The sequence below is a fragment of the Dermacentor silvarum genome, chromosome 1 (assembly GCF_013339745.2).
Source record: "Dermacentor silvarum isolate Dsil-2018 chromosome 1, BIME_Dsil_1.4, whole genome shotgun sequence".
Taxonomy (NCBI): domain Eukaryota; kingdom Metazoa; phylum Arthropoda; class Arachnida; order Ixodida; family Ixodidae; genus Dermacentor; species Dermacentor silvarum.
In genome coordinates, this window is record NC_051154.1 from 405,697,840 (window position 1) to 405,724,479 (window position 26,640).

Consider the following 26,640-nt stretch of genomic DNA (forward strand, 5'->3'; position numbering starts at 1 on the left):
GACGTTCGTACAACGGAGCGTTTACTGTAAGCACATGTAGCGATGAGCATGTATGATTTAGCGAAATACATCAAGAAAAGCAAGCTTGTACGCCTGATCGTTGTACTTGCCTCTTAAAAAAAACATCAAGACTAAAGCTGCTGCAATTACACGGATCATGAAAAGCTCGCATGATGGCACCCAAAGCACCGATGTAACAGACGCGATAGCTGGGTCACTATATTTATCGGCTGGAATGTGCAAAGTACGCAGAAGCACACGGCTTCATTCACAACATGGCGGAGAACGCCGCGCGCATCTTTTTCAGACAGCCGTCGTCTGCCAGCTGCTTGCGCTGGTCCGAGCAAACATCTGCTGACAGCTCCAACAGTCCGCGGGCAGTCCGGAACTTCCGGTCTGTGAAAAAAACAAACGCGGTTCTGACAACTCTCAGACTAGTGGGCGGAGCTTTCGGAAGCTGTCCGAGCAAAATCGAATGCGGCACAGCAGTCCCAAGCAGTCTGGGACTGTCAGGGAATGATAATCAAGAGGCCCACTGTGTAAAATAGGTCTGCAACAAGGTAAACGCTTGCTCTACTGAAGTGGTAGAGTAAGCGTCCTCGTGCTCTACAGCTCCAAGAGTCCACTACTTCTGGTCCGCGAGAAATTGAACGCCATTCTGGCAGCTCTCAGACTGGACGCACACACATGCAACAACACACGCCCACAGGTGCACGCACAAGGACGAACATAGACACAAACGTACACACTGCGTATATGTACACACCCACACACGTATGCACGCAGTTGCAGATGCATACAAACGCACATACAAAAACGAACGCGTGCAATAACAAACGCGCTCGCAAACCCGTACACCTACATAGACACGGACCCACGCACACATAGAAGCAAACACACACGTACATACACAGAGTCACGCGTACACACTGCACATTTGTACACGCACAGACACGCGCACAGCCTGCACACACACAAGGAAGCACACGTCCACAAACACGTGTACGCACGCACATACACGCACTCACATACACACTCCATATTTGGAAACGCTCAGGCACATGAACGGGCACACACAAACATGCACCAACACGCATATACAAACGCACACGCAATTGCGCGCGCACACACGCACACAAAGCTAGCCGAGAAGACGGCGAAGAAAGGCGTCCAGCAAGCAGCAACAGCAGTACACGACCGCGCCAGAGATAACCAATATGGCGCCGGCGCTTTCGAAAGGCGGCGCGGACCAACGTTTTCGAAGGCATAAGCAGAAGTTCCCGAGGTCAATGTTTAGGCGGGACGTCAACTGTCTTTAGGGCCCGCTTAATCTGTCCTGCTTAATCTGTCCTGCACCCGCCGTCGTTGCTCAGTGGTTATGGTGTTGGGCTGCTGAGCACGAGGCCACGGGATCGAATCCTGGCCACGGCGGCCGCATTTCGATGAGGGCGAAATGCGGAGAACGCCCGTGTGCTTAGATTTAGGTGTGCGTTAATGAACCCCAGGGGGTGCAAATTAATCCTTAGTTTCCCACTACGGCGTGCCTCATAATCAAATGGTGGTTTTGGCACGTAAGACCCCATGATATAATTTAATCTGCCCTGCACTGTACCAACGAGGCGTATCCGCCGCCCATTCAAAGAAGCTCGAAGCGCAGGGCATAAGGAACACGTGTACGTAACACGACGAGCGCCACCCGATCGTCCTTCCTGTTTGCCAATGGTGGTAGTTCGGCTCGCACGAAACGGAGAGAACAATGCCCGCCAGAAGACGACACCATCCGGCGTGCAGACCGGCTTCCGTCGCGCCACTGTGGCCCGTTCCTTCATTCGCCCCTGCTCAGTCTTGGCCGCCTCTCGCAGCTGCTTCGGTCCCTTCTGGTGAGTCGTCCGGCTGCAGATGTATTACCAGTATATACACTGCTGTAAAGTATCTACAAAGGCACTTCGTTATTCTATTGAGGCTACGTGGTCTTTCTCTCTCTTGTGTCGGCTCTCCACGACTGTATTTCTTGCCTTTGTCGCCGTTTGGTCTTAGCTTGGTCATGTGCGTGGATCTCTATGTCTGTATTCACCAATTCCCACTTGAGACGGCGCGAACTTGTACATAGACTACCATTTCATACTTCCCAGACAACACAAAACATCCCGTGGATGTTTCGGAAAGATCCGAACGTCCTAACTTTTTATGCGACTTCCACAGCACCATGCCCACGATTAATTTTCAACACATTTACTGCTAGACTTATCGCGAACCTAACTTTCCATATATCCGAGCAACATCCTCAGCAGGATATTCTCAGGACTCTATTTCCAGGTGTGTTTATTCGGGAGCTCCATGCTTGCCCAAACGAAACTGAGTGTGAAGAAAAACCAAATACAAATGGCATACTGTAAAAAAAAATGTTTATTTGTAGGCTATCTTGTTTTAAAAATTATTATTATTATTATTATTATTATTATTATTATATGATGTTATTATTATTGGTCGGGGTGTCGAAAGCGCACCTTCCACCGACGGTTCTCTTGAAGTAAGAAAAGCCGATCTCGAAGTCTATGCTATTGTAAGTGCATAGGTGGTGCAACACCTGAGGTAGTTCGTTTTATACCGAACTACTATTTAATGATGGCAAAAAATAAAAATAAAGATTTCTGAGATTTCAGAGCACATTAAGCACACAATTATCAAAACGGAGCCCTACAATGTGGGTTCCCATATCCAAGCTGCCTCATACATAGAATAAACCAATTTGTAAATAATTAATTGCCTTATAATTACAGCGTCAAACACTAGCGCCTTGGAATACGTCCTGAAATCTTCCTAAAATGGAGCTCCAATTGTGTAACTGGTATGTTCACAGTATCTACATGGGGCGGACTAATGGACCTGCTCAGAAGCCTTTCAGGATTAGTGCAGGACATTCACAGCAGCAGCAGCCGGCAGACCTCCGCTCATGCAGCGCCACCTTGTAGCCATCTTCGCAACAAAATCCGTCTTGCCCGGCACTACTCTTCTCACGCTTTCGCCATACCCTCTTTCTCCTCCGCTTTCCGCCTCACGCTCTGTTCGCTATCGCCGTCTTTTGTCTCCCGCGGATCTCCGCGTTCGCTTTCATCCTTTGCTGTGCTCGTCCGCTCGGCTACGAGGGACAACGCCAACGCTCTCCGCTGGAACTGGCACCCAAGTGCTGCGCACTAAAAAGCGAGACCACGACGTGAGCTTTCACCGCTGAGCGCGAATTAGAAATCGCTGATCTGATAACCGCCGCGCGTTTAAGACGAGCGGCCGGCTGGTCAAGTGTGGATTAAGTTTTGCTGAAATTTATAGGCGTACAAGAGGCTCGGTCGCGCTTCGAGAAGGTGGGTGCTACTGCCACAGACATCAATTTCTTCTTTTTTGCATAAGGGACGTGTACAAGCCGATTACCTTTTCTTAGGGCGTGTTAGGCGACGGGAGTAAAGGCAGAAATTCATATGTACTTGTTCAATGTTCAAAGACCTCCTTCACTAAAGTGCCCAAAGTAAGGCGCATTGGTTTAACAACCTGGAATAGTTTCGTTCTTTTCGCAAGCTCATTTTTCAATTTATTTTAGGGGCGAAGCTCCTTAGGGTCCAGACTTGTCCCCCGACGCGCCGTTGTAGCCACGCTAGTACTCGCTGCTCCCGCTTGCGGCGCAGCTGTGCTCTTGTTTGATTTGAATGGCGCCCACTAGATGGCGCGGCGGCGCTCGCTCCACTAGGGTGCCTCGATGCCCAGCGCCGCCGTCCAGGGTGGAGAGAACCCCGCTGGCGCCGCCATATTGAGTCACACGAGCTGAGACTCAGCTACGCTTGCGTTCATAAATAGTGTTACTCGCGGCGCACTTCCAAGTGCTTTGCTTTGATGAGGATTTTTTTATCGGTATCGCATCTGCACATCTTTATAACCAATAGCCGTTAACTCGTAGAAGGTCCAAGACGTAAAGGTATGGCGCCGGGAACAAGCCCCAAGTTGCCTAATTCAATGTACATTTAACATGCCGTGTGTATGTTTGAAATACGCACAATTTTTTTTGCGCTTCCATGCTTGGTATATAAGTTTTGCGACCCCCTGTGTGTGGAAGGTTTTCTTTTTCGCTGTTGAATTTTGGTTTACACGACACGCCTCCTTTACCGTAGCCAGCCACTCGCGCACGGCGGTTAGTTTCCCTTGCGTTGCGCGTGCTCTTCGCGTTCGTTGCAATTATTTGACAATATCTACGCGCAATTTTGCTTTTTTTTGCCCACAAAACTGTGTGCTGACTGGATTAAGCTGGTGTAAAAATAACTGGGATGTGAAAATAAGGTTTAGTTAGTGCTGTAGAGAAACATGTAACGTAACTTGTCTGTGTCAATCTTGCGCAGTACACACAGGAAACCAAACGATGCACAAAAAACATTTACTTATAATGTGTAGTACAATCAATCATGAAAGAGATATGTACATGAAAAATTATATGTACTGTGTGGCGCCTGAAGGTTATGTTGAAAGACCAGATAAAAAAAAATTCGCAAGGTAGGCTCGACACACATTTCGGCATAGTGAGAGTTTTTTTTTAATTTATTCATTACATGGGGGGGGGGGTTCAAGTGAGTACATCAACCTGATTACACACAATATAAATCGAAAACAAGAATGCAAACAAGAAAACGCAACCGCGGGTAATATTAATCAAGACATCCACAGAATACATCAGCTACCATCGAATACGTCGCATCAGCCAAACACATCGATGGCGAGTACAGAACATTTTATAAATAACCATTAGAACACTGATAACTACATTGAAAAAATAAACAACACTGCATACATATCGCGTACAAAAACCGTAAATGAAACTAAGACAGTCAAATACAGATTAGCAATGTTTTTCACTTCGAAAATATAGTCCATGATGATGTAGGGCTGTTGACTTTAACAGACGGCGCCCATCCTGTCGATTTCCCTCGTACTGGTCCTCTTCAAAGTGTTTCTAAGTACAAGTAAAACAACGAAAGTGATTATTGATATGAAAAGTTGCCTTATAAATACAGAGAACCCATTACAGTGCTTAAAAATACATTTTCGCAGAAGTAATGCTGTATTACCTCGCTTCACACGTTTCGAAGAAATGCACAGGCTACAACAGACACCATGCCAGAAAGCGCCGAACCATTTTGGTTCCATGATGCCCCTTAACTCAACTACACCTGGGCATACCGTGCACAGGCATTTAAAGACCGTCACAGTACCCACTACGATCGGGAATGAGCACGAATGACCATCGGCTTACGAGCACCACGCTACAAATATATTCGTCTAAAAAATCAGCTATATAACGTAACAACCTGAGATCCGCAAGATATCTGCTGAGAATAGAGAAAATCACAATGCTTCGCTTGCCACGTACACAACAGCCGCTCTCCCCAGAAGAAGCACTGCGTTCTTTAGTCCCAAATAACCAGTAGCGAAAAACGAAACTGAGGAAAAAAAAAAGAAACAAGAGATACACGATGTGTGCTTCCCGTGAAAAAGTAAAATAAGTGGTTTACATGACGATTTGTAGCTAATGTAAGGCTATTTCGTGGCGAAGCATTTTCGTCAGTTCTTAAAATAAGGGTACTATTCGCATAGACTGCGCTGATCAAAACGGCAAAAGCCTATGCGACGCGCGCTCGCAAACCATAGGCTACTCAGCATTGGTGCAGTGCTTAGTTCGTGAGCGAACGTAGGTACGTGAGCGAGGATCAGAGAATACTTTCTTATTTATGAAAAACACGATGCGATAGTCTAAACTTTCTTGACACTTACCTCGCAAATGTAGGAGCTACCCGTTGCCTTTCAGTGATACCGCTTTACTTGGGCTTCCCATCTCTTCCTTCGCTCTGGGTCCCGGGGGAAGCGTAAACAACGAAGCCCTTTACGCGTCGATCCGGTGCACTTGGGAACACAACAGCCCGTCATGTCGACTCGATGCACTTGACAAGCTTGCCATGCATGCGGCTGAACACTGTCCAGCAAGTAGAAGCGTCAGCGAAGCATCCGAGCGCACTGTCTCGAACTAAGCACCGGCACCAAGCACTCGCAACCGCTCGCTGTGACTCAAGATGGCGTCGCAGCGAGAAAGCGGCGGCGCGGGTGCGGTCAAAGGATGGCACCACCCTGAACGGCGGCGCTGGCATCGAGGCACCCTACGCTCCACAAGGCGGCGGCGGAGCGGAGGGCTCGCAAAGCGGCTGCAGAGCGCGCTCGCCGTCAAGACCCTGCGGTCTTGACTCCGAATACTGACTACGTACCTGGCACCTAACCTGCCCAAGGGAAACATCGTCACGTGCATCGAGAAGGCGATGCTGAAATATGAAACTGAATACAAACAGGGCCCCTTCGTGCTCACCGGAGACTTTAACGTGGACATCATGAACGACGACTGGCTAGTCCAACACATGATGTCCCGCTACGATCTCTGGTGGATTTCATATGAATACAAGCGTCCCACCACCATCAGGGGAACTTGTATAGACATCGCCTTCTCGAACTTTAGACTACATCCAATTGACGATCCCTTGGCTTTGTACTCTACGGACCACAATGCCGTTATACTCAAGGGCAACGTTCTCCTGAGCTTAACGTCGTATATGACTAAAACAGAATCAGGAACCTCCTCCTTGTGGTCCGTAGAGCTCCTGAACAAAATCATCATCTACCCTATGTGTAAATAATGAAACATTGTGTATACACTGTATCAATATATAAATAACAAAACATTGTGTATATACTGTATATATAATCACACCACACCCCCGTGTTTCCATGTCACATCTTTGTATGATGATCGAGTGGTCAAAATCTACGGAGGATTCACGGCTTACCAGATTACCTCCGGAGCTTCGCCCACTCATCATCATTCACTTCATTGATATGGTGATCATTTTTTTACGCAAACGGAACGCTATGCCGCGTCCTTGCCTCTTAGCTGATGATTGGTGAAACCGTAATAAAACCGAATATAAACTGATGTACATTACTAATATAAAACTCTTTAAACCCACAGGTTGGCTGAGTGGCTATGATGGTCTGCGGCTTTGTACGAAGTCGTGGGTTGAAACCCGTCTATCACTGTCTTTTTTGTATAGACAAACTACAGGCACGTGTATGTTTACGTTGTAATGAAAGTTAAGAAACCCCAGATCAAAATTATTCTGCGCCCTAAATATGGAATGCCCAATTGCCCCCTGGGCAGATTCGGGTCGCTAAAATCAGTCAACGAAAACATCCGATATTTTACTCCGAGCAAAAGAAGTCAAGCAGTTTCTCGTGATGTTTGTGTTCCTTAAAGCGCAGATCTTAGGCGCCCGTTCCTGCCGGGAACGTTGGCGATCTCCCTCGTAACCGAGCGAACGAGCACAGCGAAGGATGACGCGAACGCGGAGTGCAGCGGGAGATGAAAGACGGCGAAAGCAAAGAGAGCGCGAGGGGGAAAGCGCGGGAGGAGAGCGTGGCGAAAGGGTGCGGCTGGCGTGGGCTTCGGGTCCAATGCGCATGCGCTACTTCACCTGCGCCGCCGCCTCTAGAGAATGCGCTCCGCGTGAGCCATACGTTCCCGTGTATTCGCTTTCTTTCTGAACCATAGAGTTTCTCACTATTTTACCTAGAGGGAAAACTGGCGCTGCTGCGCTGTGGTATCCATGGGAATGCCGGTATATTGTGACTTCGGATTGGCATCGTTCTTGGAGAGCCAGAACGCCTTGAAGACGCGCCTGGCTAGCACCGTTCCGTCTGTCACAATGATTTATTTCCTGCTAAAACAGCACGTAAAAAACTGCTTTAGCTTTATTATTACGAAAAAACATGTTGTGTTTAATTTTGAGGACATACTATTGGATGCACAATTCTATGAAACGTAAAAAGTATCAGCTGGCAGCTAAAGTTGGAGGGCAGACGGCAAGATTCTCGCTCGCTTTTGAACAACTTGTCGTCTGTTCTTGCTTTTCTTCGCTTGATGCTGCTTTGTAGGTGAGTAAACTTTATTGAGAGACGTAATATGGGTGAGGGAAAGCCTTTTATGTAGATTTTATTTGAAGAATGCGTTATTTGTGTAGCCATAGCAACGTTTTAGACGAAGCCTCGTACAACACAGGCCAACACAAGCCTTGCCGAAACATATCCCGTCATTCCCATGAGGGCACGGCGCCCTTTAAGAAACTCGCATAGACGGTGGCGCCAGTTTACCCTCTAGGTGTTATACTGAGAAACTCAATGTTCTGAACAATGAGCGATGCAACCGGTGGAAATGCTTCGACTGCCCCTGCAGCTAAACGAGCTACCCCAGCAGAGGCTATGCGCCGCCGCCGAGAGGACTCGTTCAGAATCAAATTATTTGCCACAATATATCGCGAATTGAAAACGCCTAAACAGCTGCTCTCAAAATTCGCATTGGGGAGAATCGTCTGTAAATTTTATAGCTATCTCACAGCCTGAGAAATCCACAGCATGATTAGGTAATTAACACGAGTGTGGCTATTGTCGTTTACCATGTCGCACCGGGGCTAAAGTTTTCAGCCAACTTGAGCCAGCGAGTTTTCATTTTACGCGCAAGCGTAGATCGGCGAGGTTATGTTTGTCGCCGCGAAGGAGGCCATCCGTGTAGGACGAAGGCGCCTGGAGGTGCAGAAGATAATCGCCGCGTTCGCGCCCTTTCCGTTTGTGCTTCGACCACGGAGGAAGATTATTTAGGAGTCAGCGCGGGCGCTCGCGTGCGACCAGATAACGTCACATTAGTATGCGCCGACGAGGGCACATGCAGTGGCGGCGCCTTGCGGCACGTCATGCAAGCTGCAGAGAAAAAAAAAGCAGAAGCCCGGCGGGGTACTCGGGCGCGTTCTTTTCGGCGGCGCCCGTGTCTCCCGCTCAAAGCCGACGCCAAGCAGACGACACGGGCGTTCGGCGTTCGCTTTAGCGTGCACACTGTAACGTTGTTTTTGTGGGCCTTTACGTCAAAAAACAGCGGTGTCTGTTCGAGGGCCGTAATACTAACAGCGCTTATGCATGCAGTGTAGTTGGGATATTGCTAGCCTAAGATGGGACGCAGGTGGGACGCGTGAGGCGGGCGGCCGCGAACGGGAGCAACAAACGTGACCGGTTGCCTTGGCAACCAAGACGGCGATAATTTCTTTCTAGGCCGCCAGGTGCCACCAGCATGATAGTGGCTCTTCTGGACGCCGCAACTGGTGGAGTTTCCACTCCTAATGGTTTTCTCGCACCGTGGCTTGGAGTGCGCGCCGTGCACGTTCGCGTCGTCTCTTCTTTCCCTGTTGCACACCAGGCGTCGCACCGTCGAGATCAGTGTAGCCACCTTTCGGTTTGTGCTTCGACGCCGCGGTCCTTGATGTTCGCGGCGTCCACACGCTTGCGCGTAACCTGCGTTCGCGAAATGAAACGTCATTGTAACTTTTTTAGCAATAGAATACCATTAGAACACAGGCTGCAGGTGTGGCCAATTACGCAATAAGCTGCTAGTGTGGCTTATTCCACCTGGGCTTATGACCTGAGAGGATACCGAACAGCCGCCACAGTGTGGCTGCACTGAAGAGGAGGAAGACCTGTCGCCATTTTGGCCTCCGTTAGCTTCCCTGTAAATAAAATCTAAATAGCCTTTCGCATCAGCTACACGTAACAATATATAGGCTACGGGAAATGCCGGTAAAGGGCCATTCGATCAGCTAAGGCACGCCGTTCATGGAAACTGGTGCTTAGCCCAGTTTCCAGGAGTCGAAAAGACGCGTCTGTTAACGTCAGAAACAGTAAGTATGCAAAACAAACTGGCGCAGCTGAAACTTCAGATATACAAGGACGATAATTTTCTTTGTTTCCTCCATTGCGCTTTGCTTTGTTTATGTAAAGTTTTCCGACACATTCTTTTCGCTTGCAGCACGCTAGTTATCCGCAATAGTAATTAATTTTAAAAGTCATTAAACAGCGCCCTAGATCAGCAAGCGTTTCACGGTGATTTGCTGTAGACCCACATATTTGTGGCATTATTAATAATTTTTTTAAATGCCTCTGCAAGTCCTACGACCGAGACATAAGCTAATTTTGTTTTCGGAAACCTGATGCATAGGAATAAACTCACTTATCTGCGAGCCACATGTGGGGGCGAATTTTCTTTTCAACTTGAGCGGGAAAAGCGCAAAATAACAGGACGTGAGGAAGGGACAGACAACAGCGCTAACAACTTCCACGCATGCTCCCTTTACGTGTTTTCCTGGTTTTCTTGTACTTATATATGCTGCTTGCAAGAATATACATTTGGCTGTTAGCGCTGTTGTCGGTCGCTTCCTCACGTCCTGTTATTTAGCGCTGTTCTCGCTCAAATGGTGTATGTTGGGCACGTTGGCACTTTAACTGTAAAAAATGTTTTCTAAGTTCCCACTCAAGTCATGAACTATCCAGCCCAAATGCGTACGCTTTACTTTTTGAGTTTATAAAACGCATTCAAAACTCTTAACGTAAGTAGTAAGTGGTCGTTGGCACGCTCGTTGATCTTTACATCTATGCGACTTGTACAACCTGCGCTGCTGCTCTTTGATTTCGTGTTCTAGTGCTGAAAATGGAGGAAGGCAAAATATTTATAACGTAAAAGCGTTGCACTCCCAGAACTGCATTGATTTTCTGCCAGTTATTTGTTACAGAAGCCGCGGCGCATGTAGGAGCCTCTAAATTAATAAAGAGCGAAGTTATATCCTCTATGTATTTAGGTGATCTGTCTCCATCTCAAAGTTTGCGTCCGTTTCGTTTCTGCTACTTCATTACCAGTAAAAAATCCGTGAGAGCTACCTTGTTGCACTAGCTTTCCGAACCCTATATATATATATATATATATATATATATATATAATCTTTAATAACAGTTGAACTTGAAGAAACTTCGTGTGACCTCGTCGAATTGTTCCTTGCAGTGACGGCCTTATATGAGTATTTACAAGACCTCAAAGTAGAAGACAGTTCAATTACATGGCCTGAGTCCCCTCCCACTACCAAGGTACTGGCTTCTCTCGCTTTGTTTTTTTTTTACTCTGAGTCCGAGTATAATTAAGCGCTGCTGCTCATGACTTCTATTGATTCTGATTTCGAGTGAATGCGCCTTGGCCTCATTTTGATGATTGAGTGAAATATAGATATTTATGACCTCCGCATTCCAGTGGCGATGTTTCCATCCCTAATAAAGGTTGTAAATTATTACAAGAGTTTTCAGAAGAGTGCAACCCGAGAACTTAATGTTTAATCGGGGAGACCAGTCAGCAGTGGCCGTGCCGTCACCCTGTCTCACCATCGCTGATCAGTGTCAGAGCGAATCTATCACGTGCTTCCTGCTGTGGTGAAGACTGCCTCGCCAATGCTGACCCGCATTGTCGCGAGCGCCTTTCCGCACTAGTGCGGACGTACAGGGTCGACCACATCTAAGGTGAACGCCTCATTAGTATTCAAGCCGGTAAAACTACAGCGTTTATTCTACTTCACGAATGAAATGTTCGTTACACGATGTGTAATCATGGTGTCGATAAACACAATAATGATTTTTTCGAATCATGTACGGAATATCAGCTTCAATGATGTCTTGAATACTAATGACGAGGTATTCACCTTAGATGTGGTCGACCCTGTACATGTAATGTTCCGCGATCTGATTATGAGGCACTCCGTACATGGGGTACTCCACAAGAACACCTGGGTAACGTGCACTAATTGCACGGTACACTCCACCCCCATCGGATTGCTGCCAGGATCGACCTCGTTCTTGGTAGCAGGCTGCTCCTAACGGCGAACGTAAGGGTATACTATTTCACTGAAGGATGTGAAGTCACAGTATTCGAGCATATTTATTGCGGGTTGAGAAAAAAAAACGAAAAAAAAACGAAAAAAAAAACGAAAATTGCGATCAGTCATCGCACCGAGTGGCCTTACATGCCATCTGGCGGACCCAAGAAAACACAACAGCGCAGAAAAGGCTTACGCGTCGATAACATAAAGTATGGGAGAGGCTGTAACTGAGTGCTTTTAGCCAGCACTTGTCTAATCTGAAATCTTGTGGCTAACTCTATATCTAGGGTGCATGTGTTCTCACATTACGCACAAAGGAAAATGCGCATATATATGCTATAAAACTGGTTACTTCTACTAATCGGGCCGTTCGCGTTCTCTTCTTTTTGTGCGTGTGTATGTTGAACAAAGAGTAGCTTTACTTTGCCCTCGATTGCTGTGGCGCGCCTTCGAATGTTACGGAATGTAATACTCACTGAGTAAACGTGGGACTTCATATAATTCAGTTGCGCTATTGGACACTGTGCGGTAGGTCATCGGCCACGACAGGGTACAATTGCATTCACGTTCGATACAGCCCAGCCATGAAGCAACTACTGGGCATGGCAATTGCGAAAAAGAAAGCCCACAACTGGCGTTTTGTTTGGACGAGCGGTGGAAAGATTCTTGCTCGAAAGGATGAGTCTTCCTCCATAGTACGCATACATACTGCGTATAGGGCATCGATAAAATAGAGTAATTGTTGCCGTTTGCAAGTTTGTCGTTCCTTCGGTATGAAAATGGCTGTCTCACCGCCTCGTGTAAATCACTCATATAATAGCCACCAGAACATACAAATTGCTTCCACTTAAACATTCGTTCAGCCAGATACAAAGAAGATGGGGTGGCAGTGCTTTTTGATTGATTTGCCCTTAAATTTGATTTATTGATGCTCACTGAGACATGGTATAGGTCAAGCGCTGATGTATATTAGCTTGATGGCTACTATAGCTTCTTCCTGAACCGAGCATGCAGGTAGGATAGTGGCCTGGTCATCTTGGCAAAACATGAACAGAAATTAATGCCAGATTCTTGCAGAGTTTTCCTTCATAACTCAAGATTTCGATGCCTATGCTTAATATCGAACAATAACATTTACTGCGTAATTTATCGCTCACCTTATGGTCATATGGCTCCCTTTATTGACTATGTTGATAAGCTGTTGAGCTTTATAACTGAAAAGAAATACAATGTGATCATGGGGGGTGATATAAACATCGATTTATGAAAATCTCTGCTGATCAGGCAACGTAAAGTTTTGTGTACTGTGGAATCAAATGGTTGTACCGTTTTAACAAATGCTGCTACGCGTGTTGCCGCCCCCACAGAATCACTCATTGATGTCTTTATTGCCAATCTAAATACAGACGGTGCTTTATTGGGAGTGTTGTGTTCCGGCATCAGTGACCATTTTCCCATTTATTTACTCGTTCAAGGAACAGACGCACCAAATCAACCAGAACCAGATTCGATAGTAACATTCCAGAATATCACGTCGCGCAGACCATGAATGCCTGTTTTTTTTACGACATAAAAATGAAACATGGGACGAAGTAACGCAGGGCGAAACAGCGGATAAGGCTTATGAGGCATTTATTTCCACGTTCAAACGTATTTATTATGAGTGCTTTACCGAAATTCCCGGGATAAGAAAACATGGCGAAGGCCGTAAGCCATGGATAACTCGTGAGTGTCGGAGAAGAGTAAAGCGAATAACAAAACTATATATAAAAATTATTAGGACAAAGTCAATCACAGACCTAGAACCTTTTAAGCAGTATTGAAATAAGGTAACGTCTTTTCTGAGGGGTGAAAAAAGTAGGTATAGACACGCCCTAGTTCAACAGGGATGCTATGGCAAAGCAGGAAATGTTTGTAAAGAGCTGGATGAATTACTAAACCGTACGAAATTACCGACGGCTGTTGATGATATCATAATTACGGGCATCACATTCAAGGTTTAGAGCTTGCAGAAAAGTTAAAACGGGGCAAAGTCACTGCTGCGCAGCACACAACCTTAACCGAAACAGCCACAGTATATATTTAAGGTCAACAGATGAAATTGAAATACTTGACTTTAACACCTAACTGAATAATACCAGTTCATCTGACGTTGATAATCTACAAATTGAACCAGTAATGTATGTGCTTAATAAAATAGCTACTCTGCTTACACATACTATATATAACGGGGTGTTTTGTCAAGTTTATGCAGATTTCTAAAGTCATGGTTTTACATAAAAAGGGCAATGAGAATGAACTGTCGAATTACAGACCAATTTCAGTTTTGCCTATCTTCTCGAAAGGTCTGGAAAATATTATGCAGAGAAGATTAATTTGCTGCTGTACGTCATTTAAGTAGATCAGCCCGGCACAACACGGTTTTATTCAAGGCAGGTCTACTGAAACCACTCTTCTGACTCAAAAAAAAAATATTCTTAATGCCCTTGAGCTTGGGAAAGCGTGCGTTGGCATATACATTGACCTCTCAAAAGCTTTTGATCGGTTAAATCACAAAACACTACTAGAAAAACTTGAACTATATGGCTTTCGCGGTGCCTCTCTGCATCTTTTTAGGACCTACTTAGCACACCGTTTCCATTGTGTAACTATACGAAAAGCGGTGTCTTCACTTGTGAAAATAACCATAAGTGTTCCGCAAGGTAATATTTTGGCAACATTTACTCATTTTATTGTCACGTAGTAGTGACGCTGAAGTAAACAGTAGTAAAACTGTGTATGACGAAACTGGTTGTTTATTGGGCGAACCTGTGCCCACAAAAGCAAGCTACACTCGAAGCACAACGAAAGCTGCGAACACAGTCGGCGGTCGTCGAAAACCTGATCAGCGGCGAAACGCGTCGGCTTTTATACCTGAGTCATCGAAGGTTCTAGATTAATCCCTGATGCCCGCGTGTCTTCCAGAAAGTTCTAGACAATTCGCGTCGGTCACACAATCAGATAACATAAGCGGCTGTGAAAACAGGCAACGGAAAGAAGCATCGATAACGTTCTAGAAACCTCCGACACAGGCGCGTCCTGCGCCGAGCGATAACGTTTAACATTTGTTAGCCGGTGGAAAGCGGCCACCGGTGAAAGATAAACATGTATACGTGTCAATACCCTCCCCTTTAAAAGCATCGTCCCGATGCTACAAGCACGAAAGCGAACACAAAACAATGCGTTATAAACAAAAAAAAACAATAACAAAGTAACAAAGTACCTAACGTCGTCAGCGGGCGTAGAAAGGCTTAAGACACACCACATGGATGACTTCGGGTCGTGCGCGGCGCCGCTGTGATTGCGAAATGCTGTCTCGCACGACCTCATAGTCCAGTGCGCCAATACGTCGGATTATCTTATATGGTCCGAAATAGCGACGCAACAGTTTCTCGCTAAGTCCTCGTCGGCGTATCGGAGTCCAGACCCAAACACGGTCTCCGGGCTGGTACTCGACGTAGCGTCGTCGAAGATTGTAGTGTCTGCTGTCGGTTCTCTGTTGGTTCTTGATGCGCAGGCGGGCGAGCTGTCGACCTTCTTCGGCACGCTGCAAATAGGTGGCAACGTCGAGATTTTCTTCGTCAGCGACGTCTGGTAGCATGGCGTCAAGCGTCGTTGCCGGGTTCCTTCCGTAGACCAGGTTGAACGGCGCCATGTGCGTCGTTTCTTGCATGGCCGTGTTGTATGCGAAGGTCACGTACGGAAGGATGGCATCCCACGTCTTGTGTTCGACGTCGACGTAGATTGCCAGCATGTCGGCGATGGTCTTACTTAGGCGCTCGGTGAGGCCATTCGTCTGCGGGTGGTAGGCGGTGGTCCGGCGATGGCTTGTCTGGCTGTAGCGCAGGATGGCTTGAGTTAGTTCAGCCGTGAAGGCCGTACCTCTGTCGGTGATGAGGACTTCTGGGGCACCGTGACGCAGGAGGATGTTCTCAACGAAGAATCGGGCTACCTCGGCGGCACTGCCTTTGGGCAAGGCTTTTGTTTCGGCGTAGCGGGTGAGGTAGTCCGTAGCTACGACGATCCATTTATTCCCGGACGTCGACGTCGGAAAAGGCCCCAGTAAGTCCATCCCGATCTGCTGGAACGGTCGGCGAGGTGGCTCGATCGGCTGTTGAAGTCCGGCTGGCCTTGTCGGCGGTGTTTTGCGTCGCTGACAGTCTCGGCATGTCCTTACGTAATGGGCGACGTCGGCAGAGAGGCGAGGCCAGTAGTATTTTTCTTGTACCCTCGCGAGCGTGCGGGAAAAACCGAGGTGTCCAGCAGTTGGGTCGTCATGGAGAGCTTGCAGAACCTCTGGACGCAATGCTGAGGGTACCACGAGGAGGTAGTTGGCTCGGAGAGGCGAGAAGTTCTTCTTTAGAAGAATGTCGTTTTGTAAGAAAAACGACGCCAATCCTCGCCTGAACACCTTCGGCACAATGACGGTCTTGCCTTCCAGGTAGTCTACAAGGCTCCTTAGTTCCGGGTCGGCTCGCTGTTGTTCGGCGAATTCGTCGGCACTGATGGGTCCCAAGAAAGTGTCGTCATCCGGGTCGTCCTGTGGCGGCGGTTCGACGGGGGCGCGAGACAAGCAGTCGGCGTCAGAGTGCTTTCGCCCGGACTTGTAAACGACGGTGATGTCGAATGCTTGAAGTCTCAGACTCCATCGTGCGAGGCGACCTGAAGGATCCTTCAAGTTAGCTAGCCAACAAAAGGCGTGGTGGTCGCTCACAACTTTAAAGGGCCTGCCATAGAGGTAGGGGCGAAACTTTGATGTAGCCCAGATGATGGCGAGGCACTCCTTTTCTGTTGTGGAATAATTTGATTCCGCCTTCGATAGCGACCGGCTCTCGTAACTTACAACCCTTTCTAGTCCGTCAGTCCTCTGCACAAGAACGGCGCCGAGTCCTACGCTGCTTGCGTCAGTGTGGACTTCGGTATCGGCGTTTTCGTCGAAATGCGCAAGTATTGGCGGCGATTGCAGGCGTCGCTTCAGTTCTTCAAATGCTTCTACTTGCGGCGTCTCCCACTTGAACTCGACGTCGGCCTTCGTGAGATACGTCAGTGGCTCAGCGATCCGTGAAAAATTCTTGACGAAGCGCCTGTAATAGGCGCACAGTCCAAGAAATCTACGCACTGCCTTCTTGTCAGCGGGCGGAGGAAAGTTGGAGATGGCCGCAGTTTTCTGAGGGTCGGGGCGCACTCCAGACTTGTTGATTACGTGGCCCAAAAACAAGAGCTCCTCATATGCGAAGCGGCACTTTTCTGGCTTTAACGTGAGTCCGGAGGTTTTGATTGCTTGAAGAACTGTTTCAAGGCGCCGCAGGTGTTCTTCGAAGCTTGAGGCAAACACAACGACGTCGTCCAAATAGACAAGGCAAGTCTGCCATTTCAAGCCTGCCAGTACTGTATCCATGACGCGTTGGAAAGTCGCAGGTGCCGAGCAAAGACCAAACGGCATGACCTTGAACTGGAACAGTCCGTCTGGTGTTATAAAGGCAGTCTTCTCCCGGTCCCTCTCGTCGACTTCAATTTGCCAGTAGCCGGTTTTGAGGTCCATTCGACGAAAAATACTTTGCGTTGTAGAGTCGATCCAAGGCGTCGTCAATCCGTGGGAGGGGGTATACGTCCTTCTTCGTGATCTTGTTGAGGCGACGATAATCGACGCAGAAACGTAGGGTTCCATCCTTCTTCTTCACTAACACCACGGGGGACGCCCACGGACTCTTGGACGGCTGGATGATGTCGTCGCGTAGCATTTCGTCGACTTGGTGCCTTATGGCTTCACGTTCGCGCGCCGAAACTCGGTACGGGCTCTGATGGAGTGGGCGGACATTTTCGTCGGTGATGATGCGGTGCTTGGCGACAGAGGTTTGTCGAACTTTTGACGACGACGAGAAGCAGTCCTTGTATTGCAGGAGCAGAGCTTTTAGCTATTCTTTCTTATGATTGGGAAGGTTCTGATTGACGTCGAAAGTTGGTTCAGGTACTACAGTCGTCGTTGCAGGTGCACTGGAATCCGTGAAGGCGAAAGCACTGCTGGCTTGTACTATTTCGTCGATGTAGGCGACCGTGGTGCCTTTGTTAATGTGCTTGTATTCAGGGCTGAAGTTCGTGAGCATCACCCTTGCTTTCCCTGCACGTAGCTCAGCTATGCCTCTAGCGACGCAAATTTCACGGTCGAGCAGTAGGTGATGATCGCCCTCGATGATGCCCTCCATGTCTGCAGGCACTTCGGTACCGACGGAAATCATTACGCTGGAGCGAGGCGGAATGGTGACTTGTTCTTCAAGCACATTCAAGGCATGGTAACTTATGCTTGTATCCGGTGGTAGCGCGTTGTGCGTTGAAAGCGTTATCGACTTGGATCTTAAGTCGATGACTGCACCGTATTGGTTTAGAAAGTCCATGCCTAGGATGACATCCCTGGAGCAGTGCTGCAGGATTACGAAGCTCGCCGGGTAAGTGTGGTTGTTTACCGTGACTCGGGCTGTGCAGATTCCAGCCGGCGTTATTAGGTGGCCTCCAGCTGTCCGGATATCAGGTCCTTGCCAGGCCGTCTTCACCTTCTTTAACGTGGCGGCGAACGCGCCACTGAAGACGGAATACTCGGCGCCAGTGTCGACGAGAGCGGTGACGTTATGACCATCGATGAGCACGTCTAAGTCGGTAGACCGTCGTCTAGCATTACGGTTAAGTCGTGGCGTCGGATCACGGCTGCGTCGGCTTGCTCCACTGCTGCTACGTCGCGTCGGCCGGTCTTCTTGCGGCGGCGAAGTGCTGTCAAGGCTGTTGCTAGGCGGCGTGCTGATATCTCGTCGTAATGATTCGCGAATCGTCGACGTCGTCGGCGGAGGGTCTTCGGCATTGCGTCGTACAGCAACCGCACCTCCATCGGTTGCTGCCTTTAGTTTCCCCGGTAAGGGCTGGGAGATCGGCCCCGGGTGGGACCGGTGTACTGACGACGATGCGGCGAGATGTAGCGGCCTGGTGACGGCGAGCGTGAGGGTCGTCGGGGTTGCCACTGGGCTCCGGCGAGGTAGTCGGCAATGTCGTGCGGTCGTTCACCCCGCACTGGACGCGGCGCGTTGACGGCGAACCCTCGTAGGCCCATCTCGCGGTATGGGCATCGGCGGTAGACATGGCCGGCTTCCCCGCAGTGATAGCAGAGCGGGCGGTGGTCGGGGGCGCGCCAAATGTCCGTCTTCCTCTGGTAGCTGCGCTGGGCGACGGGCGGGCGTGCTGGCGGCGGCGGTGGTGGACGTCGGAACTGCGGCGTTACGGGGCCCTGGCGCGAGCGCGGAGGGGGGCCTTGACGACGGGCGACGGCGGCGTAGGTCAGCGCTTCCGGCTCGGGTTGCGGCGATTCGGGAAGTCCTAGCGATTGCTGGATTTCCTCCCGCACGATATCGGCGATGGAAGCAACTTGAGGCTGCGACGACGGTAGCAACTTCTGCAGCTCTTCGCGTACTATCGCCCTGATGGTGTCTCGTAGGTCGTGGGAGAGTCCTTGGACTTCAGCGTAATGTGGCGTCGAACGGCGATTGTATTGCCGGTTGCGCATGTCCAGTGCTTTCTCGATTGTCGTAGCCTCCGAGAGAAAGTCTTGGATTGTCGTTGGTGGATTCCGCACCAGTCCGGCGAATAGCTCCTGCTTAACTCCCCGCATGAGCAAGCGAACTTTCTTGTCTTCTGGCATAGCGGGGTCGGCGTGCCGGAATAATCGAGTCATTTCTTCAGTGTACATACCGACGCTCTCATTCGGGAGCTTTACACGGTTTTCCAACAAGGCTGCAGCTCTTTCTTTACGGACGATGCTCGTGAAGGTGTCCAGGAATGCGGCTCGGAACAGGTCCCAGGTTGTTAGTTCACGCTCCCTATTCTCGAACCAGGTTCTGGCGCCGTCTTCAAGCGAGAAGTAAACATGGCGCAGCTTGTCGTCGCAGTCCCACTTGTTGAACGTAGCGACTCGGTCGTATGCCTCCAGCCAGCTTTCGGGGTCTTCAAATGGCGATCCGCGGAAAGTCGGCGGCTCCCTGGGTTGTTGCATCACGATTGCAGATGTTGGCGCAGGGGCTGTCATGGTAGCTGCTGCCGAGGTCATGACTTTTGTCCTCTTGGTCGCTGTGGTCTTCTCGGGAAGAAGTCCGTACTCCGGCAGAAGTCCTTGCTGCCTACGGCTAGCTCGCTGGTCCTTGGCGACGTTGGCGCTGTCCTCCGGTTTCGGGCTTGGATCACGGCTTTGCGGGGGCGTTCGCTGCATGAACGCACTAGCACCTCCACCAGATGTCACGTAGTAGTGACGCTGAAGTAAACAGTAGTAAAACTGTGTATGACGAAACTGGTTGTTTATTTGGCGAACCTGTGCCCACAAAAGCAAGCTACACGCGAAGCACAACGAAAGCTGCGAACACAGTCGGCGGTCGTCGAAAACCTGATCAGCGGCGAAACGCGTCGGCTTTTATACCTGAGTCATCGAAGGTTCTAGATTAATCCCTGATGCCCGCGTGTCTTCCAGAAAGTTCTAGACAATTCGCGTTGGTCACACAATCAGATAACATAAGCGGCTGTGAAAACAGGCAACGGAAAGAAGCATCGATAACGTTCTAGAAACCTCCGACACAGGCGCGTCCTGCGCCGAGCGATAACGTTTAACATTTGTTAGCCGGTGGAAAGCGGCCACCGGTGAAAGATAAACATGTATACGTGTCATTATATAGCAATGGTATTACCCCAATCAGTGACGTGCACACTTACGTGATCTATGCCGATTACAGTACTCTCTTGTTTACGGGCACTAACTTGCAGAGTATGATGCCTGGAAATAATAAAACATCGCAGAAATTGCACACATAGAGAGAGTCAAATTCATTAACAATAAATTCAGCAAGAACGAAAGCTGTTCTCCTTCATTCCCTTCAAAGTCAAATGGCAACAAATTTGAACCTGTACCTTGGTTGTTCCGCTGTCGAGTGTGTTCCGCTGTCGAGTATGGAAACATATCTGGGAGTCACACTCTATGTTCAGTCACAAGTAACCAAATGTGTCGGCACATTTGCAAAATTTCTTTACCTGAACCAATCAAGCTAATTATAACACACTCTTATTGTGCTCCTACAGAAAAACTGTTTACATGTTTTAACATCGTACCAGCATTTAAACTGTATCTATTGGAACTTAGTTGTCAAATAGAAAAAGTCTGTGCATCAGAAATGACACACCTTAATAGATCTTGCTAACCTAAAGGCTAACACAGGCAGTGTCACTTTGAGAAACCAATAATGTTAGTACATACCATTTTGTCGGACGGAAATCGGTAGACAAATGACCCCCTATACTTTGCCACGACTTCTGAACACACTAAGAACCGACATTGTTGTTGTAGAAAATTGCAGTATACAAGATATTAAACGCCATTTATTATTTTTGTGATTTTCAAATTTCAGCCTACTGTTATATGCGTAAGGTCTATATACAGGGTGTGCCAGCTATTACGCAGCACGATTTAAAAAAGAGGAATTACGTTACGCGAAGCAAACCTAGCGCGTATTGTTTCCAGTACAGAGGAGCAGCCACCAGTAATTTTTTCGTTATTGAGATTTAATTAGGTAATTGTAAATAATTATCCAATTTGAGAAGTACTGTCCTAATTGTCAAAGTGTCAATGAGAAAAGGGTAGAGCAGCATTAAAAACTACCGATACAGCTTACTGTTGCTCAATACGTGCTACATAAATGTGTTTTTCTGAGTGTGAAAGAAGCCCGCGAACACACGCAAAATTGCCGCGCGACTGGCCGCTCGAGGCCCTTTGCGTGTATTCGCGGGCTTCTTTCACGCTCGGAAAACACATTTATGTAGCAGGTAATGAGCAACAGAAAGCTGTATCGGTAGTTTTCATGGTGCTCTACAACTTTCTCATTGAGACTTTCATAATTAGAACAGTACTTCTCGAGTTAGATAATTAATTATAATTACCTAATTAAATATCAGTAACGAAAATATTACTGGCGGCAACTCCACTGCACTGGAAACAATACGCGCTAGGTTTGCTTCGCGTAACGCCGTTCCTCTTTTTTTTTAAAAATCGTGCTGCATGATAGCTGAGACACCCTGTATATTGTGTTTATTTGATATGGAATATGTTGTACTATTGACGAAGTCTGTAGGATCAATGTGCTAAGAATGTATTTTTTGTACAACTTTTTTGTATGCTTAGTTCTGTACTCATGTATTGTAGTAGAGACATATTTGAGCGTGTGCTGTATGCCATGTACAAGGGGGGCTCAGGTTTCCTTTAAGCGACCTTCTCACTTTTCACCTGGGCCATCCCGCACCTGCCTGATGTAAACAAATAGACAAAAAAAGAGAAAAAGAAAATGGCACGCTTCATTTCTCTCCGAAGACCGTTGGCCACCAGCCGACCAAAAAATTTCATTCAGAACCAGTACGTACGAGAAATTTGCGCCAACTTACAGAGGTGTTCTCGGTCAGCTTTTTTTGCCATTAATCCGGCAATGGAATTACTGCGCCTCCTGTGTATGCGTGCTGCAAAAACCTTGTGTGTGCTACAAAAAACGAAAGGGCCAGCTAAGTGCCGAAGCTTAAGAAGACAAGGTACATGGTTCAAATAATCCGATGATTAAATGTTAATTATATCTCTATTATGTCTGATTTTCATGTTCACTATTCACTCGCTTCGTACATTTCTCCTATCATATCTCGCGCCCAATTGCGTCGAGCTTGTCTTGTTCAGCCTCGACACTTGGTTGACCCTTTCTGCTTTTGACGTTGACCCTTTCTGCTTGTTGCTCTTTCACGCTACCGCCAGGTATGGCTATTAGAGCTGAGTGCTTACGGCTCTTTTTTTCTGCTTCTCCGACCCAGCTTTCCTACGTCCCAATGATGATGATTTAATACCATCCCCTTTGAAACGGGGCGGAGACAAATAGTCACCTAGCCTGCTTAATTTAGTTAGAGCGCGAAGAACCCGGACTCGGGCTATTCGTGCCATCTGACGTAGGGCGCGGAAGTTCAATGGCACTTGGTGGTGGCACGGCAGACGGCGACAGTGACACAGGCACTCACATTCCATAGCATTTAGAGCTAATTAACACATTTTTGATTATAATCTTAGTTGCTGGCTATTGCTAAGCGTTCTAGGTATGGAGAGGTATCATTTGATGCCATTTTCATGCTCATACGACATACACGGGTAATATAACCGAGTTATTTTTTTCTGGAAGTGGTTACAAGATACCCAGATGTCAGATACGCTAAACCCATCTGAAGTCAGCTAAGAAGACATCGTTTTCAATATAACTGCCCTCGGACTCAGCCCAGCGCAGGAAGTGAACCATCGCGGTACGGCGTTCGTAGTTGAATAGCACAGCTATAGTGGCACACTCGATTCCACCCACATCGGAAGGCGGCCGCCGTTACCGGGATCAAACCCGCCATGTCGAACTCAGCAGCGCAACGCGGTATAGCCACGGGGATACCGCGGCGGGTTATGGGAAAGGTGATGGTCGTTGAAATGCTCGTTCGAGGCGTCGCTTGTGGCACAGCACAGCCGCGAAACCACAGCGCCGTCCACGATGCTAGCTGCAGCACAGCAGGGAATTCAGACGCGAAGGAGAACGAATACAACCACTGTCCCGTACTTCTCCATTCTCCCCCTGCACTGTTATAAAAAAAAAAAAACATTCGCGTCGAAGCAAGTGACAAAATCAAACACATAATGAATCAAATAGCACTCGCATCGTCTGCTAGCACCAAAAAAGCGCCATGTTGAGCAGGGGAAACCCTTTTGAGGGCATTGGGAGGGATATTATGTGGTAATGCTTCCAATTCGTTCTTGAGGGATCTGGAGATTCGGTTATGTTGCGCGATATCTGCGGAGAAACTCGGTAGCATCATCGACCCTTGAAATATTGCTGTAAATGCCTTATAAGTTTGCCTGCTAGACGGGGAGTAGAGTTTGAACCCTCTCCACAACAAGAGCGTAGTCGAGCGTAGGCAAACGGCCTCTGCAATCCTTGCGCCAAATCACAAGGTCTAAGAAAATCTTCGAACGGCTGTTACTCGCCTACATGGTAATTCTTTATAACAAAGTTATTGGAGGAAGATCTCCATTCACCGGCTTATTTTGAGCAGTTATTCTAGACAACTAGTGAACGATAAAACATTCATCTGGATGCTGCTTAACGCGCATACAGGGCATATTATATTTACCTAAGTATCACGTTGACGCAGCTTGTGCGCCTATCTTTCTATAGGTGGCTGGCACCTAAGAATTCAGTACAACCTCCGCCCATAAAACTGCACTGAAAGTATTCCTCTGCGCTTCACTACGTAGTCCCTGAAAGACGCCAATATCGAAAGAAATTCACCTCAGCTGAAACGTCAAAAGAAAGAAGCCAATGTAATCGCTTGGCGCCCCTGCACAAAATCTCTTGATTTAGGCAGCAGTGCATTTGCCACGACATTCCTAGGTTGTAACTGAGTTGACGTCAATTTACGAGAAAACGTGCGCATCATTTAAGCTGAATCTCGCTTAACACTCCCGTACCATTGCAGGGCAGCATCTGGAAACTTAAGCGTCGGCCGGGCCCAGGAGGTGCGCAGCAGCGTCTTTGGACAATGGACTGTCCTAACCTGGTCGACATGGGAAACAGCAGGAGCCCGGTCCTGGGGGAGAGACTTTTTTCGCCGCACGTGTGCACGGCCACAGACCTCAACCTGTGCCACATCTACAGTGACCTGCGAGTATGGAATGACTTCCTCTGCGTCGTTGACCTGGAGCTGAGGGAGGAGCCTCCGTCACAGCTGTACCTGGTTTCGATGGGGCACTTCCCTCCCCAACCAGACACCGAGAGAATGCAACACGAAGCCCTTACCCTCGTCTACTTCCTCTTGAACAAACATGGCTGCGTCCATGCCTTCCGCATGAAACCCTGGTTCTACTATCTCGAGTACAAGAAGGTGATTGGCGTCAGCCCCCTTCGATGCTTAGCACTCAAATGCCTGGCTCTTGATTTCGCCTCCAGATGTCCGGAGCTCGATGACTTGACTTTCGACATACCTTTCTTGAAGCTCGTGGAGCTGCAGTGCCACGTGGACGAACGCCCCGAGCATCTCACTGAGGCGCTCTGCTTGCTTCTGTCGACGTCATCGTCACTCAAGACGCTCGACTTGTGCAACTGGAACTTCACGGCCGACGAGGCCGAACGCGTCTTGGATGCGCTCATGCTGAACACCACGTTGACGGCGCTTTTTGTGAACACCACTCTGACCATGCACAGAAACGAGAATTGCGGCAGGAATTTTGCGCACTTCATACGAAGCAACTCGACACTCACGGCACTTGGGATTCGCAATAGCAACTGGAAGGGGTGGGACGATTTCACGCTGTTCGTCAGTGCCCTGAATGATAACCGTTCTCTTCTTAACGTGTCGTTGGAAGGTTTCATCATTGACTTAAAGGCTGCCGCTGCGCTTGAAACGCTGCTCAAAGAAAATCTGACCATCCAAAGCTTAAGCCTTTCAGACTGCGTGTGGTTCGAGTTTGCTGAGAACCCTGGATGCAGCGAGAACTATATCCAAGAGCTGCCAGAATACTTCCGCCCGTTCACTCAGCTTCTGCGGCAGAACCATCCACTGCGAGAGCTGGGGGTGACGTTGCTCTCGCTTACCCCTGTCCAGTGTGTGGCATTTTTTATGGAGTTGATAAAGGTTACAAGGTTGTCAAGACTAACCATCGAAGTGGGAAATCTACGCCGCACCTCACGAGTTGGCTCGAAGAAGATGCGTCAAGTAGGCACCAATAGTAGTGCAGTTTCTCCTTGCAAGCACTCATCGGAGATTGTCGTGTGGCTACGCGAGAGGAAAGACGTGATTTGGTTAGGCTCTGCCTTGCCAGCAATTCACTCTTGCAGCCACATCACAAGCGCCAAAATTAGGCTTACCTATCAGAAGGAAGCGATCTCACTGGCTGCCAAGTACATAGAATCAGCTAGCGCACTGAGAGAGCTTACGCTTCTGTTACCTCAGTGTAGCAGTGTACAGGAAAGCACTGCATCGGAATGGCGCAAGATCATACTGGGAGCACTTTTGCGCAACAAGAACGTGCGAAAGCTGTGCCTGAGGCACGTGATCTGCAGTGATCAGGATGCTTCTGTGATGGCAAGCATCATCAAGTCCAGTGAGAATCTACACGATCTCCGCATCGGCGCTTCTGCTGCAGTCAACCAAGCGTTCTTGGGTCATTTGCTGCCGGGATTTTATCACAAGTTCACGCTCGTTTTTCTCCACTTTTTCGTGGAGCCGGTAGAGTGGTCGCCGCACTGCATCACTGTCAGGGAGATCGTCCGCCGCAACTTGAGTATGGTGAATCGCGCTGCGCACTACGTGCTGGGAAATCGCAGCCGCTGCTGCCTAGAAGCCCTTGAGCCGGTTGCGTCAAACCCGGCACTGCTTGAAAAAATCAGCCAGCTAGCGTCCGTGAGCGAGCAAGAAGCCGCGAAGAAAGTGCTAGAAAGCGTCCAGGGCCTACAGAGCTTGGACGACTTCATGCGGGCGGCGGGCGTAGTCAAGGAGAGGGTCTGCTGCGGAACCCGTGAAGATGGCAAGCTGCAGTTGGATGACCTCAACGAGTACTGCTGGCGGAGCGTGAGGCAATACTTGAACGTGGCAGATGTGGTGCATGCTTGACTTGAAATGGCCCGAGCTGACCAAGCTGACCAGCATATATCCTTTGCATGCTCTTCGCTCATTCTGTACCGCTTGACCTCGAGCAAATAAAAGTCTC

At 48.4% G+C, this 26,640-nt stretch overlaps 1 protein-coding gene across 1 annotated transcript; it reads left to right on the plus strand.

Moving 5' to 3' along the window:
- Positions 1-1,858: 1,858 nt before the first annotated feature.
- LOC125942793 (uncharacterized) lies at positions 1,859-26,640 on the plus strand. Its single transcript, XM_049661040.1, has 3 exons — positions 1,859-1,880; positions 10,952-11,034; positions 24,411-26,640. The coding sequence occupies exon 3, from the start codon at positions 24,474-24,476 to the stop codon at positions 26,541-26,543; it is 2,070 nt and encodes a 689-aa protein (XP_049516997.1). The 5' UTR covers positions 1,859-1,880; positions 10,952-11,034; positions 24,411-24,473; the 3' UTR covers positions 26,544-26,640.

Coding starts and splice junctions, on each gene's coding strand:
- LOC125942793 (XM_049661040.1), top strand. CDS start 24,474: ATGGACTGTCCTAACCTGGTCGACATGGGAAACAGCAGGAGCCCGGTC.